The sequence below is a fragment of the Myxine glutinosa genome, chromosome 1 (genome assembly GCF_964187855.1).
Source record: "Myxine glutinosa chromosome 1, kmMyxGlut1.1, whole genome shotgun sequence".
Lineage (NCBI taxonomy): Eukaryota > Metazoa > Chordata > Myxini > Myxiniformes > Myxinidae > Myxine > Myxine glutinosa.
Window position 1 is genome coordinate 19,941,745 of NC_136261.1, and position 18,004 is coordinate 19,959,748.

Here is an 18,004-nt window from a genome sequence, read left to right on the forward strand (position 1 = left end):
CATGGAAGCCTTAAAAACCACAAAAAACACACCCTGGCGAGGGTCTGCAATCTCTGATTACTCTTTCTTGTTTGTTCTTATTTCTCTGCCAATCGTGATTATTATCCCACCAAGACTCTCACACCTGGTGGGCTTTCACTTAATTACCTAATTTGTGCTCTGTGCATTTCTGCCTGATTTTCTCATACGTAAGCCTTTTGCACTCACTTATTGCTATCTTTCATACATGCGTTGTGATGAGGGGAAAACTTTGAGACTGCAAAAAAACAACAACAACAGTCCTCAACCTCATTGTCAGACAGGACTTGGAGCAGACTTGTCCATGCACACGGAACTGCATGATATGTCCCATTGTCCCACTATCCTTCACAGATAGCTGCGTACGTTCGAAACAGCTTTGGACATGGCCAAGGAGGAGAAAATGAATTATTATATGTACAACTAAGGTCGTTGGCTTTTCACCAAGTCTTTAATTCCCGACTTGAATTTGCCTGAACCTGAATTTCTAAAAACTTTTTTTTTAAAATACGGGGATGCACGAGTTAGTTGGGATTTATAATGTCACATCACTGAATTACACTTCAGTTGTGTTAGAGTACTTTAAGGTACAGGGATTTTCTCATGTCTTTTATAACTATTCAAACATGAAAAACTGATCAAGTGTAATTTGCAGTAGTATTTGAGTGTGAATTTTTGGGATCTTCACAGTTGTGGCAACCTACTTCCCAATATTCCTGACAACGAAAACACAGGAATTGTTTCACTGTTGTGTGGAAGAAGACGTTTCAGCGGAGAATCCTTTGAAGGTTCTACACAAGGATGACATCATTTCAGACATGAAGACACGTGCAGCTGTGTCAGATTTCCACCCAGCCAAGCAGATTATTCTGGCAAGTTGTTTTGTGTTGATTGTAAAGACTTCTGTCGATTTTATAATTATCATGTACAGATAAATAAACATCGTAATGTGGCGCCATAAATACAAGTAAGTGTATGAATGCCTCTTCAACACTACATACAGTCGTGGCCAAAAATATTGGCACCGTTGCCATTTTTCAAATAACTCACGATTTTCTCTAAAAATACGTTGAAATTGACAAAAGTATTTTGTCTCCACAATTCTTTATTTCACTGTTAATATGACAGAACCTTTGTTTCAGATTCAGAACTTAATATATACTTTTAAATCGAAAATACAAAGAAATGGCATTGACAAAATTATTGGCACCCGAGACTCAATATTTGGTAGCACGGCCTTTGGAAAAAATAACTTCAGTCAAGTGCTTCCTATAGCCATGAATGAGTTTCCTACACCTCTCCACTGGCAGTTTGTCCCAATCTTCTTGTGCAAACTGCTCCAGTTCTCCCAGATTTGAAGGGTGCCTTCTCCCAACTGCTGTTTTCAGATCTCCCCACAGGTGTTCAATGGGATTTAGATCTGGACTCATTGCCAGCCACTTCAGAACAGTGCAGCGTTTTGTCTTGAACCATTCATGGGTGCTTTTTGAAGTCTGTTTGGGGTCATTGTCCTGCTGCAAGACCCATGACCTACGAAAGAGACCCAGCTTTCTGACACTGGGTTGAACATTGCGCTCCCAAATGGCTTGGTAATCTCCTGATTTCATGATGCCATGCACACATTCAAGGCACGCAGTGCCAGAGGAAGCACAGCAACCCCAAACATCATTGAACCTCTTCCATGTTTGACTGTAGGGAAGGTGTTCTTTTCTTTGAAGGATTCATTTTGTTTTCTGTAAACATAGAGTTATGTGCTTCATCAAAAAGCTCTTATTTGGTCTCATCTGTCCACAGAACATTGTCCCCAGAAGGATTTTGGCTTTTTCAGGTGTGCTTTGACAAACTCCAGTCTGGCTTTCTCAGCAGTGGTGTCCTCCTGGGTCTCCTACCATAGAACCCCCTTTCATTGAGTTGGCGACGGATGGTTTGAGTTGAAACTGCCGTAACTTGTGTCTGAAGGTCAGCTTGAATGTGTTTGGCTGTTGATCGCGGTGCTTACTCCACCATTCAAACAATCCTTCGCTACAATCTTTGATCAAGTTTTCTCTTGCGGCCACGTCAAGTGAGGTTGGCTACAGTGCCATGGGCTTTAAACTTCTGGATTACATTGTGTACGGTGGACAGAGGAACATCAAGGTCTCTGCAGATGGACTTGTAGCCTTGAGATTGTCCATGCTTGGCGACAATCTTGTGTCTGCCCTCCTCAGACAATTCTCTGGTTCTCTTTATTTTCTCCATCCTCATTGCGGTGTACACACAGTGACAGAAAACAGCAGAATGACTCCTTTTCTCTATTCAAACTGGTTTTGAATGAGTGATTTTTATATTCCAAGCACCTGCATCTCACCACAGGTGAGTTCAATTCCAAAGTAAAGGAGAATCCCCTGCTTGAAATCTAATTAGTTCTAACAACTTCTAAAAGGTGCCAATAATATTGTCCGGTCCATTTTTGGATTTCTGTGTGGAATAAGCAAAGATTTCGTATTTTTTTCAGCTTTTTTTGTTTTGTTCCACTGCTAACCCAAGAAATACATAGTGCATTCAGAAAGTATTCAGACCCCTTCACTTTTTTCACATTTTGTTATGTTGCGGCCTTTTGCTGAAATCATTTAAATTCATTTTTTCCCTCATCAATCTACACTCAATACCCCATAATGACAAAGAGAAAACAAGATTTTAGAAATTTTGCAAATTTATTAAAAAGAAAAAACTGAAATATCACATTGACATAAGTATTCAGACCCTTTGCTATGACACTTGACATTTAGGTCAGGTGCCTCCCATTTCTCTTGATCATCTTTGAGATGTTTCTACACCTTGATTGGAGTCCACCTGTGGTAAATTCAATTGATTGGACATGATTTGGAAAGGCACACACCTGTCTATATAAGGTCTCACAGCTGACAATGCATATCAGAGCAAAACCAAGCCATGAGGTCGAAGGAACTGCCTGCAGAGCTCAGAGACAGGATTGTGTCGAGGCACAGATCTGGGGAAGCCTACAAAAAAAAATTCTGCTGCATTGAAGGTTCCCAAGAGCACAGTGGCCTCCATAATTCTTAAATGGATGAAGTTTGGAACAACCAGGACTCTTCCTCGAGCTGGCCGCCCCACAGAATCTTGTTTCTCACAGTCTGAGAGTCCTTTAGGTGCTTTTTTGCAAACTCCAAGCGGGCTTTCATGTGTCTTTCACTGAGGAGAGGCTTCCGTCTGGCCACTCGGCCATAAAGCCCAGATCGGTGGAGTGTCGCAGTGATGGTTGTCCTTCTGGAAAGACCCCTGCTTTACTGCAGTACTGTCCGAACCATCCTCTTGTTTATTCAGGCTCTGCCCCCTCGTCATATTACTTTATATTATGCTGAATAACTCTTCTGCATCTATTTCGTTTATACCCTTCATTACCTTAAACATCTCTATCGGATCCCTTCATAATCTACTCCTTTCTAATATATAAAGTCCTGTTTCCGTCAGCCGCTCTTCAAGGCTTAGTCTAGCGGGCCCCATAATCAATTTAGTATCCCTACACTGGACCCTCGCTGTGGCAGCTGTGTCCTTCAGATGTGGTGACCAAAACGGAATAAAATCTTATAGATACGGCCTCAATAAAATCCTGTAGACTGCTTAACAATACCTCTTTTGATTTTTTTTTTTATCTATCCACCTACGAATACAACCTAAAACCCCAATAGCATTACCTATGTGTGTGTGGCAGTGTGCTGTCTGCTTACTCCCCCTCGCCCCACATCTATTACAACCCTTAGATCCTTCTCATGTGTCATATACTCCAAGATTGCCCCCTGCATTAAAGAATCCCGGCTTTCATTATTCTTACCCACCCCAGCACCTTACACATGCTTGTGTAGACCTGCATCTGCCAATATTTTGCCAATTCCATTAAGGTATCCAGACTTTCCTGAATCTGACACCCCTCTCTCCCCCGCTTCCCCCAATCTTTCTGCTGTCAACATTACCTCGAAGCTTTGTGTCATCTGTATATTTCGAAAGCTTACTGTTAACCCCATGTTCCAAATCGTTGATATAAATTATGAATAATAATGATACCAGGACTGATCCCTGAGGTACCCCAACTACTTACATCCTCTCTGCTAGACATCCTCCCACTCACCACCACCCTTTGCTTCCCATCATTAAGCTATTCGTTGCAATGAAGACATCTGCTTTTGTAAACAGGCACTGCAGCATAATCTTTCCTCCATGTGTTAGTTTTTACCTCTTGATTCGCTCAGGTATACTGTATGAGCCATTTAATCAGCTCCATGATTGTGTGGAGTGACATTTGCTATGGGTGCATAGATCCCTCCTTGAAGGACATTGCTTAACCTTCTTAACACTCCATCGAGCATCTCTCGTCCCACTTACGTGACAATATGGTGCATCGAAAAGAATCCACTTCCCAACCAAACATAAAGTGGATCGATAAGTACTACATATGTAATGAGAGCTGGAGATATATTGAGGAAAATATGTTGGAGAAATGGAAAATAAAGAATTCAGATAGGAGAAAGAATGGAGGGGAGATGAGTGCGTGGGAAATTTAAAGTAGGATTGGTCGGGCTAGGCCAGGACCTTAAATTGCCTTGTATCCAATAAACCAATCAACTAGAATGCATCTCAGAATGCAAAGGCCACCTGCTTGGTGAAAACGACAGTTAAAAAAAGTTGTACATTTTATTCATTTATGTTCTACATATTCTCATCATAAAGGCTTGTTGGAGATTTGATGAAAAAGCTCAATTGGTTTAAAAAAAAGTTATGGCCGAGACACACTGAAGCACAATGGTAAATACGAAAGAGCAATCAGAGATTGCAGACCCTCGTCAGGACGTGTTTGTATGGTGTATTTTGTGGGGTGTTTATTAGCTGCTGTGATTGTGTGGTTTATTGGCGATGTAGATTTATGTTCAATGCAAGATGGCTGCCAAAACACGTGACCAATGACGTCATCAATATACACTACTCACAATAAGTTAGGGATATTGTGGGAGTGAGTTTATTTTTTTTATAGGGGTTAGGGTTAGGGTATTGAAATCAAGAATGCAGTATTTTTTCGCACATTAATAACCATAGAATTAGGACCAACAACTTTTTTCAACATAATTAAGACACAAAATCAACCACACCGAAGAACCTGCCAATATCCCTAACTTATTGTGAGTAGTGTAATTCTCCCATATCATTTTCTGTGTAGATCATGCTCAATAAACTTCAAACTGATCGGATCAAGCGTTCTACTTGTCGAATTATGACGTCATAATGAAGGTGCTGATGACATCATCATTAACATATTTTATTCCCCAGAGAGAGTTCTTTACAATGAGCCATGTCTCAATTATTTCTATTCAGCACTTTCGGAGATATAGAGGTGCAAGGTTTTTTGTTTTTTCCAAGATGGTTTTGGTTTTTGCAAGATGGCGATGGGTTTGTACCACGTGACCTATGACGTCATAATTATCATTAAAAAAAAAATAGGATGAGGTGCTCCTATGCTGAAAATTTCCTGTCAATCAGACTAATGGTTGCAGAGAGAGGCATACTTATTCTGTGCGGACAAACAGACAGACAAACAAACAAACAGACCCAAATGCAGTACCCTCTCCTCTGGTGAGGATAATAAATAAACACGGAAGCGATTAAAAAACAACAACCCGGGAGTCTTGCGCTTGACGTGCTGTGGTCGGGCTACTAAGGGCTGTTTATAGTCACTATGACTTTTCCCTTTCACATTTTGACCCAATTATTAATTATTTCTCCATATTCTCATAACAAAGAGCCTGGTGTTGGCTTAGCGGTTAAGGTGCTGGCATGGGATCCGAGGACCCTGGGTTTGAATCCCGGTCGATCGTTGAACTAACGCCAGGGGGGTTGACTCAGCCTGTCATCCTTCCGAAGTCGGCAAATTGAGTACCAGTTCACTGGTAATTCTCTGTGTCGCAAGAGGCGACGAACAGGGTTGGCGGCAGGAAGGGCATCCGGCCATAAAACATTGCTTCAAAAAGGGGACCACGGTGCCCAAAAAGGCCAACCCCCGCTCTGCGGGGAAAAATGGCTTCTAAAGGTGGTTTATTATCTTAACAAAGGTTTATTGAAAATTTGATGACAAAAGCTGAAATGGTAAAAAAAAGTTATGGCCTGGACAGACACACACACACATCTCGTTTTTTCATTTCTGTTCCTCACAATTCTATCCCTCTCTTTCATTCACAGACATATAAACACACACACACACAAACACACACACACACACACACACACACACACACACACACACACACACACACACACACACACACACACACATTTAATTAATTGTACAGTATCGGTTGTACCTAAACTTAAATAATTTAAAGGATTGTTGTAAATGATGTTAATTTTACAACATCCCACATTCAACTTTATTTAAATTGTAAACCTCAAACATAGTTTCTCCACCTAAAGCAAGAACCTTAACCCGTAAGCAATTGACTAGTTTCCCGACTGCATGGATCATCAGCTGGGCACCGTTCTTCCTCGAGGTTTCAATTCTTTCAGCCCAGGACCTATCCAAACGGCGGATCCACAACCTCGATCATGGATCCACATCAATAGATGGTACATCAGTAGATCCACAACCTCAGTTGCGTCCAGGCAGTCAGTGAACCCATCAAACAACAACAACAACATGCATTTTAAAGGCCATTTTCCCTCCTAGAGCGGGGGTTAGCCTTGCGGTCCCCATGACAATCTTCTCCATTTTGCCCTATTTTCTGCATCTCTCCTTGTTAACCCCCTTGCCCGCATTTCTTCTTCCACCATCTTTAGCCAAGTCTTTCTCGGTCTTCCCCGTCCTCTGCTTCCTTCTACATTCATTTCCATCACTCTTCTCAACCAGTCACTTTCATCCTTCCTCAACACATGACCAAACCATCTCAACCTGTTCCTCTTCACAGCATCAATCACAGGCTCTATTCCCATCATCTTTCGCAATTCAACATTTGTCTTCCTCTCTCTCAACGATACTCTGCACATCCGTCGAACCATTCGCATTTCCACCCTTTCCAACCTTCGTTGCTGCTCTACGTTCATTACCCATGTCTCGCTCCCATAAATCATAACACTTCTCACACATGCAGCATACACCTTTCCCTTCAGCTTCAACGACACTCCCCTCATCATCAGCACGCCACTCAGTTCCCGAAACTTCTTCCATGCACATCTCACTCGAGCAACCGTTGCCGAGTCTGATCCACCTTCTCCATTCAGCATGTCTCCGAGGTAGCAAAATGTTTTCACACCTTCCAGCTTCACGCCGTCTCCAAGATCCAACTCAACATTTCCGCCATCTGCAGCTCCCTCTGTGCACACCTTACATTTGAATGTAGCTGCCACACTGGTTAATGACCCTCTCAGACCACTACATTTTTGATGAACCCACTCAGCGCACATTGTACATTGAATGGAGTTCACTCCGACACCCTTCCTACACACAGCATAGGGCCACTTCCCAGTTCTTTCCACCTCACCACATGCTTCACCACTTGCCATCACCTTCGTCTTTCCGATATTCACCTTCAGACCTTTTGTCTCCATACATTCCTTCCACGTGTTCATCTTTTCCTTCAGTCCATCCATACTTTCCGCAATCAACACCAGATCATCTGCATACAACAACTCCCACGGTAAACCCTCCTTTACGTTCTGAGCCAGCACCTCCATCACAGCTACAAATAGTAGTGGACTTAGTACCGACCCCTGATGCACTCCCACCTTCACCTCAAACTCACCACTGTTCCCGTCCTTCGTCCTTACAGCTGTGCACGCTCTTTTGTACATTGCCATCACTACTCTGATCAACCATTCCTCCACTCCTAACTTCCTCAATGCCCATGTCAATACTTTGCGTGGTACCCTATCGAAGGCTTTCTCCAGATCAACAAACCCAAGAAACAACTTCTTCCACTTCTCCATGTACTTCTCCTGCAACTGCCTCACAATGAAAAGCGTGTATGTCGTTCCTCTTCCTGGCATGAATCCAAACTGCATTTCGTCGATCTTCACTTTCTTCCTTATCCTCCTCTCCAACACCCTTTCCAATACCTTCATTCCATGCTCCAATAACTTTATCGCTCGGTACGAGCCACACTCCAGAGGGTCACCTTTCCCCTTGTATAGAGGGACGAGGGTATTCAGTTCCCAATCCACTGGAATGCGGCCTTCTTTCACCACCAGATTACAGATCTCTGTCATTCTCTTCACACCCCAACTTCCTGCTGCCTTCAACATATCTCCCACAACTCCCGTCGGCCCTCCCGCTTTTCTACCCTTCATTGCTTTTATCGCTTCCTCAACTTCCTTCTCAGTTATCTTCTCTGCCGGTCCTAAAACAGGGTTACTCTCTATGTTGCCATCCCATTCATTCTCTGTATTCAACAGCATTTCCATATATCTTTTCCATCTTCCTTTAATTCCATCTGGGTCGACAACGATTTGTCCCACTTCATCCTTCAAGCAACTCACCCCCATCACATCACACCTCTCTTTCGCTATCTGCTTTGCAATCCTGAATACTGCTTTCTGACCCTCTTCCGAATCCAAACGTTCTCTGAACATTTTCCTACATGCCTCCTGTGCCTTTGCTACCTCTTTCTTTGCAGCCTTCCTGGCTGCCTTATAACTTTCGTGCTCTGCTGTTTCTACTCCCGTACCCTTCGCCTTCTGCCACTCCTTGAACTTCTTCCTCTTCTCGTCAATCCTCTTTCCAACTTCATCATCCCACCACCATGTTTCCGAGTGCCTCGGTGGTCCTTTTGTCCATCCACATACCTCACCAACGGCTCCCAACAGACTAGCTTTCATCGACATCCAACCACTTTCAAGCTCAACCACATCATCCTCTACCCTACTCAGCCTCTCTTTTAATGCCTCCCTTACTGTCACCTCTTTCAACCTCCACACCTTCATTCTCGGTTGGTACATCACTCGCCGAGCTCTCCTCGCACCTTTCACCCTTACGTCGCAGACAACCAAGTGGTGCTGTGAAACAGCCTCCTCCCCCGGGATCACCTTTGTGTCCCGGAGGTGCACCCTATCTCGCCTACGCACCATCAGGTAGTCAACGGTTGTCGTCGACCCACCTGACGTGTATGTAACAAGATTATTATCCTCTTTCTGGAACTGAGTATTACAAATCAACAAATCAGCTCCATCAGAAACTCCAAAATCCTTTCACCTTCTCCATTTCTCACACCATATCCGTAACCCCCATGAACTCCGTCAAAACCATCCATACTCCTTCCCACATGTCCATTTAGGTCTCCTCCTACCACAACAACTTCCTCATCTTTCACGTTTTCCATCAGCTTCTCTATCGCACACCAGAACTTGTCCTTTCCTTCATCGCTTCGACCAACCTGCGGAGCATATCCCGAGATGACGTTCACCAAGAGCTTTCCAATCATCATTTTCACCATCATCAACCTATCACTCACTCTCGTCACACTCACCACACTGTCTACAAACTCCTCAGAAAACAGGACACCAACACCATTCACGCCCTCCAGGCACCCTTGCCACACAAACTTGTATTTCTGTCCCTGCCTACCCTTCACCATTCTCACACCACTTCCCTTCCATCTCGTCTCTTGCACACAACATATGTCCACTCTTCTTCTGACCAATACTTCCTCCACTTCTCCTGATCTCCCTGTTCATTGTCCCTACATTCCATGTCCCAAACCTCAGAAACCGATCTCCACTTCGGGCTGTACTCTGCCCATATGTAGTTGTAATTGTCATGGTTCCCTTTTTTGAGGCAATGTTTTTATGGCCGGATGCCCTTCCTGACGCCAACCCTCTTAGTCGTCTCTTACGACACGCAGGGATACGGTGTACCTATTCTTATCCAGGGTACACACCGGGAAACGTTTAAAACATGGAAATTCTGGGGGGGGGGGGGGGGGGCGGCGTCAAGGGAAAGATAAAATGAAAATAAACCCCTTCAGCCGGCACTTAGCTTGGCGTCCCAAAGAGTACTTTCAGGAGCTTGACGGCTGTTGAAACTGGGGTAGCCACTCATGCGGAAAGTGCTCCAAAATGGCGGTGTAGAACACCGCGCGTCGAAGACACAACAAGCGTGAGGCGAGCAGATTAGACGGCCTCCTTTCGATTCTCTACCGTCAAGTCCAATGTGGCCTTCAGCTTCCAAGAGCCCAGCAGTTGTCCAAAACCTCGTGTGGGGAAATGTGGTGTCTGTCCGTCGTCTTGTCCACCGTCCACACGTGGCTCCAAGCTCCGGCGCGAGGAAGCCCTCCATCCGCCCGCCTGAGTTGCTTGCAATAGGATTTAATGTGTTATCATATATTTATAATTTTTCTTACACACTCTATGATATGATAATATCATTAAATCATTCACATCTTACCCTTAAATACATCAATCGACCAACCAACATGACCACACCACCTACCTTTCGATCAAACTGCACTTCGAATGTTCAAACTGTCATTTATAACGGTTTTTGGCATGCTGCTGTATCCTAGCATACAAGATTAGCATATATACATATACACACACACACACACAAGATTGCAAAACCCTGTCTCCCATTACATGTGGGAGGAGGGGACTGGCTTATAACACGCGACATTATGACTTGATGAATGCACAACTACATTTGTACTGGTGATCATCATGTTCATGTAATGGCTTGGTGAGAACATTGTGCATAGTGTATGATGAAAAAAAAAAAAAAAATTAGTCATTAGTGTGGGGTTTTATTGTAGCACGACAGAGATGCATCTTAAACTATCTTTGAATTATGTCGGATTTTTGCATTTTCTCCATTGAGAAAGACTAGGGCATGCCCGTACTATATCTATATCTAAAATTATATCCCCCCCCTCTATTTACATGAAATGGTTTGGTCCAAAGCGAACGGCTTGCGAGTGGTGACAATCGCCCCCCTCTATTTACATGCAATGGTTTGGTCCAAAGCGAACGGCTTCCGGAGTTTGGTAAAGAAATCGCCATCGCGTGCACAAACGCGCAGGAAAGCGAATGAATCGCAAATTCGTTTTTATTAGTTGTAAAACATAGTTTAACGCCAACATAGTTTGCAAACGTGAAATAAATGAATACGCTGTCAAATGTGCCATCCGAGGCAGAGTGTGCCCGCCACGTTCGGCACACGCGATCGTTCGCTGCTCTGTGATTGGTTGAATCGTTTTTTGGACATAGCTCGGTAAGTAATTGTCCGATTAATATGAAACCTTGAAAAGGCACATCCTCGGGTCCCCAGCAATATACCTGGCAAGTTAAAAGTATATCGGACCCGTGGTTGTCGAGAAACAGCGGTCACAGACAAACGTACAGACAGAGATTACTGGAATTATAGATAGACTAGGGCATGCCCGTACTATATCTATATCTAAAATTATATCCCCCCCCTCTATTTACATGAAATGGTTTGGTCCAAAGCGAACGGCTTGCGAGTGGTGACAATCCCCCCCCTCTATTTACATGCAATGGTTTGGTCCAAAGCGAACGGCTTCCGGAGTTTGGTAAAGAAATCGCCATCGCGTGCACAAACGCGCAGGAAAGCGAATGAATCGCAAATTCGTTTTTATTAGTTGTAAAACATAGTTTAACGCCAACATAGTTTGCAAACGTGAAATAAATGAATACGCTCTCAAATGTGCCATCCGAGGCAGAGTGTGCCCGCCACGTTCGGCACACGCGATCGTTCGCTGCTCTCTGATTGGTTGAATCGTTTTTTGGACATAGCTCGGTAAGTAATTGTCCGATTAATATGAAACCTTGAAAAGGCACATCCTCGGGTCCCCAGCAATATACCTGGCAAGTTAAAAGTATATCGGACCCGTGGTTGTCGAGAAACAGCGGTCACAGACAAACGTACAGACAGACAGAGATTACTGGAATTATAGATAGATAATTACAAAATTCTATTTTCATAAAAAAAGAAATACTTTACTGTTTTCAGGATTACCCAGACGATGAACTACTGCTTGTTTATGACAACAACTTCCAATATGGACAAAACTTCTTCCTTGTAACAACGCAGGAAGCCAAAGACAAACTTCTGAATGTGAGTTTGGTTTAATGTGGGAATGTTTGTTTGAAAAGCAATGAATCAAAGGTTTGTTTTAACACGCTTCAAGGTGTTTAAACTAAGAATAATGTTGATTGTAATTAACACATGTGGAACCAAAACACACCAGTAATTATGTCGCCAGCCTGTCGTACATAACGGTGGCCTTGCCATACAACCAACCATTGAAGTATCATTTCTGCTCATTGCACCAATTCACAATATGCAAAATAATGATTCTCTCATACACAGTACTTCTCATTCTGATGTACCTTACTCTGTTACGGAGCGTCGGTGCTGCCAAAACAGTTTCTTGGCAAGGGTTGTACTGGGTGGTTTGACATTGCCTTCCCAGCAGTAGCTAGGGCAGGGATTTGTGACTTGTTCAGGGTGCCGGCGATGGTTCACCTACTCTTGTTAGAGACCGTGACACCGTGGGATTTTTAATGTCCACCGACAAATTCTAGCAGACGGGATTCCCAGTTTAACATCCATCGGAGGGATGGCACCCGTTGATGAATCACCCTGCCTGCGAAACACCGGGATGACAGTTTTTAGCTGGGTTGAGATCCGTACACAGGCTAGACAGCTTAGATGAAAGCGTGCGTACCTCTAGGCCATCCTGCCTGCCTCTCACATAATACCTTCATCAATAACTTGGATGTAAATAAGCTGCTGGTGCATTCGCCCTTGTGGATTAGTCCAGGAATTTGGCTATGGTACCATCATACGCAGGCTTGCTTTTATTGAAAGATGCTGTGAAAATCTTTAAATACCATTAAAAAAGGAAGGAAGCACTTCAGTTTGGCATTCTTAATATGAAATAGGCAAAGCCGAGAAACGAAAAAACCCCATTATAATTACCCATTAGAACCCTCTATAATTACACTTTAGAAGCATCTAGAATTACCTTTTAGAACCCTTTAGAATTACCCATTATATCTCTTTAGAATTACGCTTTAGAACTCTTTAGAATTACCGTTTAGAACTCTTTAGAATAATCCTTTAGAACTTTTTAGAATTACCCTTTAGAACTCTTTAGAATTACCCTTTAGAACTATTTAGAATTACCCTTTAGAACTCTTTAGAATTACCCTTTAGAACTCTTTAGAATTACCCTTTAGAACTATTTAGAATTACCCTTTAGAACTCTTTAGAATTATCCTTTAGAACTCTTTAGAATTACCCTTTATAACTATTTAGAATTACCCTTTAGAACTCTTTAGAATTACCCTTTAGAACTCTTTAGAATTACCCTTTAGAACTCTTTAGAATTACCCTTTATAACTATTTAGAATTACCCTTTAGAACTCTTTAGAATTACCCTTTAGAACTCTTTAGAATTACCCTTTATAACTATTTAGAATTACCCTTTAGAACTCTTTAGAATTACCCTTTAGAACTCTTTAGAATTACCCTTTAGAACTCTTTAGAATTACCCTTTAGAACTCTTTAGAATTACCCTTTAGAACTCTTTAGAATTACCCTTTAGAACTCTTTAGAATTACCCTTTATAACTATTTAGAATTACCCTTTAGAACTCTTTAGAATTACCCTTTAGAACTCTTTAGAATTACCCTTTATAACTATTTAGAATTACCCTTTAGAACTCTTTAGAATTACCCTTTATAACTATTTAGAATTACCCTTTATAACTATTTAGAATTACCCTTTAGAACTCTTTAGAATTACCCTTTAGAACTATTTAGAATTACCCTTTAGAACTCTTTAGAATTATCCTTTAGAACTCTTTAGAATTACCCTTTATAACTATTTAGAATTACCCTTTAGAACTCTTTAGAATTACCCTTTAGAACTCTTTAGAATTACCCTTTAGAACTCTTTAGAATTACCCTTTATAACTATTTAGAATTACCCTTTAGAACTCTTTAGAATTACCCTTTAGAACTCTTTAGAATTACCCTTTATAACTATTTAGAATTACCCTTTAGAACTCTTTAGAATTACCCTTTAGAACTCTTTAGAATTACCCTTTAGAACTCTTTAGAATTACCCTTTAGAACTCTTTAGAATTACCCTTTAGAACTCTTTAGAATTACCCTTTAGAACTCTTTAGAATTACCCTTTATAACTATTTAGAATTACCCTTTAGAACTCTTTAGAATTACCCTTTAGAACTCTTTAGAATTACCCTTTATAACTATTTAGAATTACCCTTTAGAACTCTTTAGAATTACCCTTTATAACTATTTAGAATTACCCTTTAGAACTCTTTAGAATTACCCTTTAGAACTCTTTAGAATTACCCTTTATAACTATTTAGAATTACCCTTTAGAACTCTTTAGAATTACCCTTTATAACTATTTAGAATTACCCTTTAGAACTCTTTAGAATTACCCTTTAGAACTCTTTAGAATTACCCTTTAGAACTATTTAGAATTACCCTTTAGAACTCTTTAGAATTATCCTTTAGAACTCTTTAGAATTACCCTTTAGAACTCTTTAGAATTACCCTTTAGAACTATTTAGAATTACCCTTTAGAACTCTTTAGAATTACCCTTTAGAACTATTTAGAATTACCCTTTAGAACTCTTTAGAATTACCCTTTAGAACTATTTAGAATTACCCTTTAGAACTATTTAGAATTACCCTTTAGAACTATTTAGAATTACCCTTTAGAACTCTTTAAAATTACCCTTTAGAACTCTTTAGAATTACCCTTTAGAACTCTTTAGAATTACCCTTTAGAACTCTTTAGAATTACCCTTTAGAACTCTTTAGAATTACCCTTTAGAACTCTTTAGAATTACCCTTTAGAACTCTTTAGAATTACCCTTTAGAACCCTTTAGAACTCTTTAGAATTACCCTTTAGAACCGCTTAAAATTACCCTAACGAACCCTCTAGAATTACCCTTTAGAATCCTTTACAATTACCCTTTAGAACTCTTTAGAATTACCCTTTAGAACTCTTTAGAATTACCCTTTAGAACTCTTTATAATTACCCTTTAGAACTCTTTAGAATTACCCTTTAGAACTCTTTAGAATTACCCTTTAGAACTCTTTAGAATTACCCTTTAGAACTCTTTAGAATTACCCTTTAGAACTCTTTAGAATTCCCCTTTAGAACCCTTAATAACTCTTTAGAATGACCCTTTAAAACTCTGTAGAACCCTTTAGAATGACCATTTATAACTCTTATAGAATTATCCTTTAGAACCCTTTAGAACTCTTTAGAATTACCCTTTAAAACCCCTTACAATTACCCTTTAGAACCCTCTAGAATTACCCTTTAGAATCCTTTAGAATTACCCTTTAGAACTCTTTAGAATTACCCTTTAGAACTCTTTAGAATTACCCTTTAGAACTCTTTAGAATTACCCTTTAGAACTCTTTAGAATTATCCTTTAGAACTCTTCAGAATTACCCTTTAGAACTCTTTATATTTACCCTTTAGAACTCTTCAGAATTATCCTTTAAAACCCCCTATAATTACCCTTGAGAACCCTTTATAACCCTCTATAATAGCCATTTAGAACACTTTAGAATTACCCTTTAGAACCCTTTAGAATTACCCTTTATAACCCTTTAGAATTACCTTATGGTGAAAATTTCCTGTCAATCGGACAAACGGTTGCAGAGAAAATAATATTTATATTCATATTGTGCAGACAAATAGACAAACGGACCCAAATGCAATACCCTCTCCTCTGGAGAGGGTAATAAAAAAGGAAATCAAATTTGTTTAAAATTGTACAAATAATATAACAATAAATAAAGTCATCTATTTTCCAGAGCAACTTCAAGTGAAGCTTTTGTGTTATGTGATAGAGGTTAATGGAACATGTTTACACACAGAATAAGTAAATGCGAACTTTTCAAGAGAGTGGTTCGATCAGACATGCAAATGGTCAAACTGCTTGATAGATGAAACCAGGTAAAGCAACAAAAATCAAAATACCGTTTTATTTATTTATTTATTTATTTATTTTGCCAAATCTGTGTATTAACCTAGGTTCCAATTTTGCGAAACGAGGTTCAAATCCCATATAATGTTTAATTTACTCTCCATTGTCTCCTAATATCGTTATCATTCATTTGAAAATACAGTATACGGCGGTAATGGATGTACAAGCCTCTCCATGAGCCTGAGTTAGACACTGAACACGAAAACAATTAAAGAAGCAAAATGAAGAATGTGGGACAAACGCAGCTCCACCACCAGCTTCAGATCATGTACAAAAAAAAGAAAACAAAAAGAGTACAAGTGAGCAGTCAATTGAAGATATGACAAGAAAGGAGTTAAATGACAAGCACATGGAAGCCAATGAGCAGAAGACACATATATTTTTTAAATGTCTGGTTCGTCCGGTTGCCCGCCTCGAATCCCAGTGAACCACATTCACCCGGTCATGGCGGCCAACGGATTTGGTTGTTCCGGCCAGATCACGTGTCTATCCACCACAATACCGTGCCAAGTGGAACCAATGAGCCAGTATTAATGCACCGTGCTTATCCTGTGCCGTTTGCCTGTTCTCAATTAATGGCCGACCAGAGTCGTTAAGACGTGTGGCACTGTTATGAGCAGGCAAAGGAACAATATCCATGCCACAGCCATATCCCGGCACGAGGAGAGGGGGCACAGCTTGCCGGGTGGGCATGTCGGAGACCGACTGCAGCAACTCACGTGCAGGTTTCCAGCAAGATTCCTGGCTTCTGCTCACCCCCGCGCTGGTTAAACCTACTTTTATAGGTTCCGCCCCCACCTGCTCGGATGATGCACTTAGCTCCTCCCCTCTCGGCCGCTATTGGTCTGTGCTAATGTTTTCGTGAATAAGTATCAATCCCTGATAACATCTCCCAGGGATACTCGAATGCCTGAACTACACAGCATCTAAAATTTCCCACTTAGTTTGAGAGTTATAAGTTTTATGGATGAAATAATTGATTGTTATATATTAAATTGTTCTGTATATAGATACTATATACATTAAGGTGAAGGTTATCTCAGGATCGCCATTGACAGATGTGATTTGTTCTAAAATTTAAGACGATGACAAGTCTAGTTGAAGGTGTGATTTTCATGAAGACAGGTGAATGCCCTACACCCCTCAGTAACAAAACCTTGCATTAATCGCAAACAACACCTCAGTAACAACACCTGGCAAACAAAACCTTGGTTCAACGAGTGTTCAGAACCTTGAATTACTTTGCATTATCGGTGCCACATATTTATTATATCTGCAAAATTATAGAATTTTAAACCCGACGCAGCCTTAACTTTGGATGTCTCCCACATGCTGTGATTTCTGCTAATGTGATGTGGGTGTTTGCAAGAAAGTCATCATGGAGAGCAAAGTAAAAACAGGTGACCTACTTGGAATGAACTTCCATGTATTGAAATAAATCCTTGTTATAATGACAGAGATATTGAAATGAATCTAACCAGACTCGGTGGTGTAATGGTGAGAACGTCCGCTCTGAGTCCGCGAGGTCAGCGTTTTGAACCTCAGCCGAGTGATGCCAATGATCTTTCAAATTGGTGTGTGCTGCTTCCTTGCTTGATGTTCATCATTTAAAAGGAGGGAGCATGGACAATCCCCACAGGTTGGCATCCATGGGGAGGAGGAAATTCCTCCTTCGGAAATGCCCCGCTAAGTGCGGTGAGAAAGGCGGCGCCATTGGTGTGATGCCACTGGTACCCAGCATGCCCCAGGAAGCGGCGGTGCTTCCTCCAAACTCATTGGCTGTGTTGTCTCATATAACAGTCCCGTGTTGTGTCTCATGTATTCGTGTGTGTGTGTGTGTCAGTTTCATTAGAAGCCATAGATCCTGTAAAAAAGAGAAGTAAAGAGAGAGAATGGAGTGGGATGTGTGTGGCACAGGGACATGTAATGGGAAGTTGAGTCTGGCTAGGGTTT

At 41.2% G+C, this 18,004-nt stretch overlaps 1 protein-coding gene across 1 annotated transcript in view; it reads left to right on the plus strand.

The window, feature by feature from the left end:
* The first annotated feature begins 714 nt into the window (after positions 1 to 714).
* Positions 715 to 18,004, plus strand: part of DNAI3 (dynein axonemal intermediate chain 3) — a 145,628-nt gene continuing 128,338 nt past the window's right edge. Inside the window, exons 1-2 of the mRNA XM_068135907.2 lie at positions 715 to 890; positions 12,014 to 12,118. Coding sequence (XP_067992008.2) covers positions 837 to 890; positions 12,014 to 12,118 — 159 coding nt within the window. The 5' untranslated portion in view covers positions 715 to 836. The remainder of the gene's footprint in view (positions 891 to 12,013; positions 12,119 to 18,004) is intronic.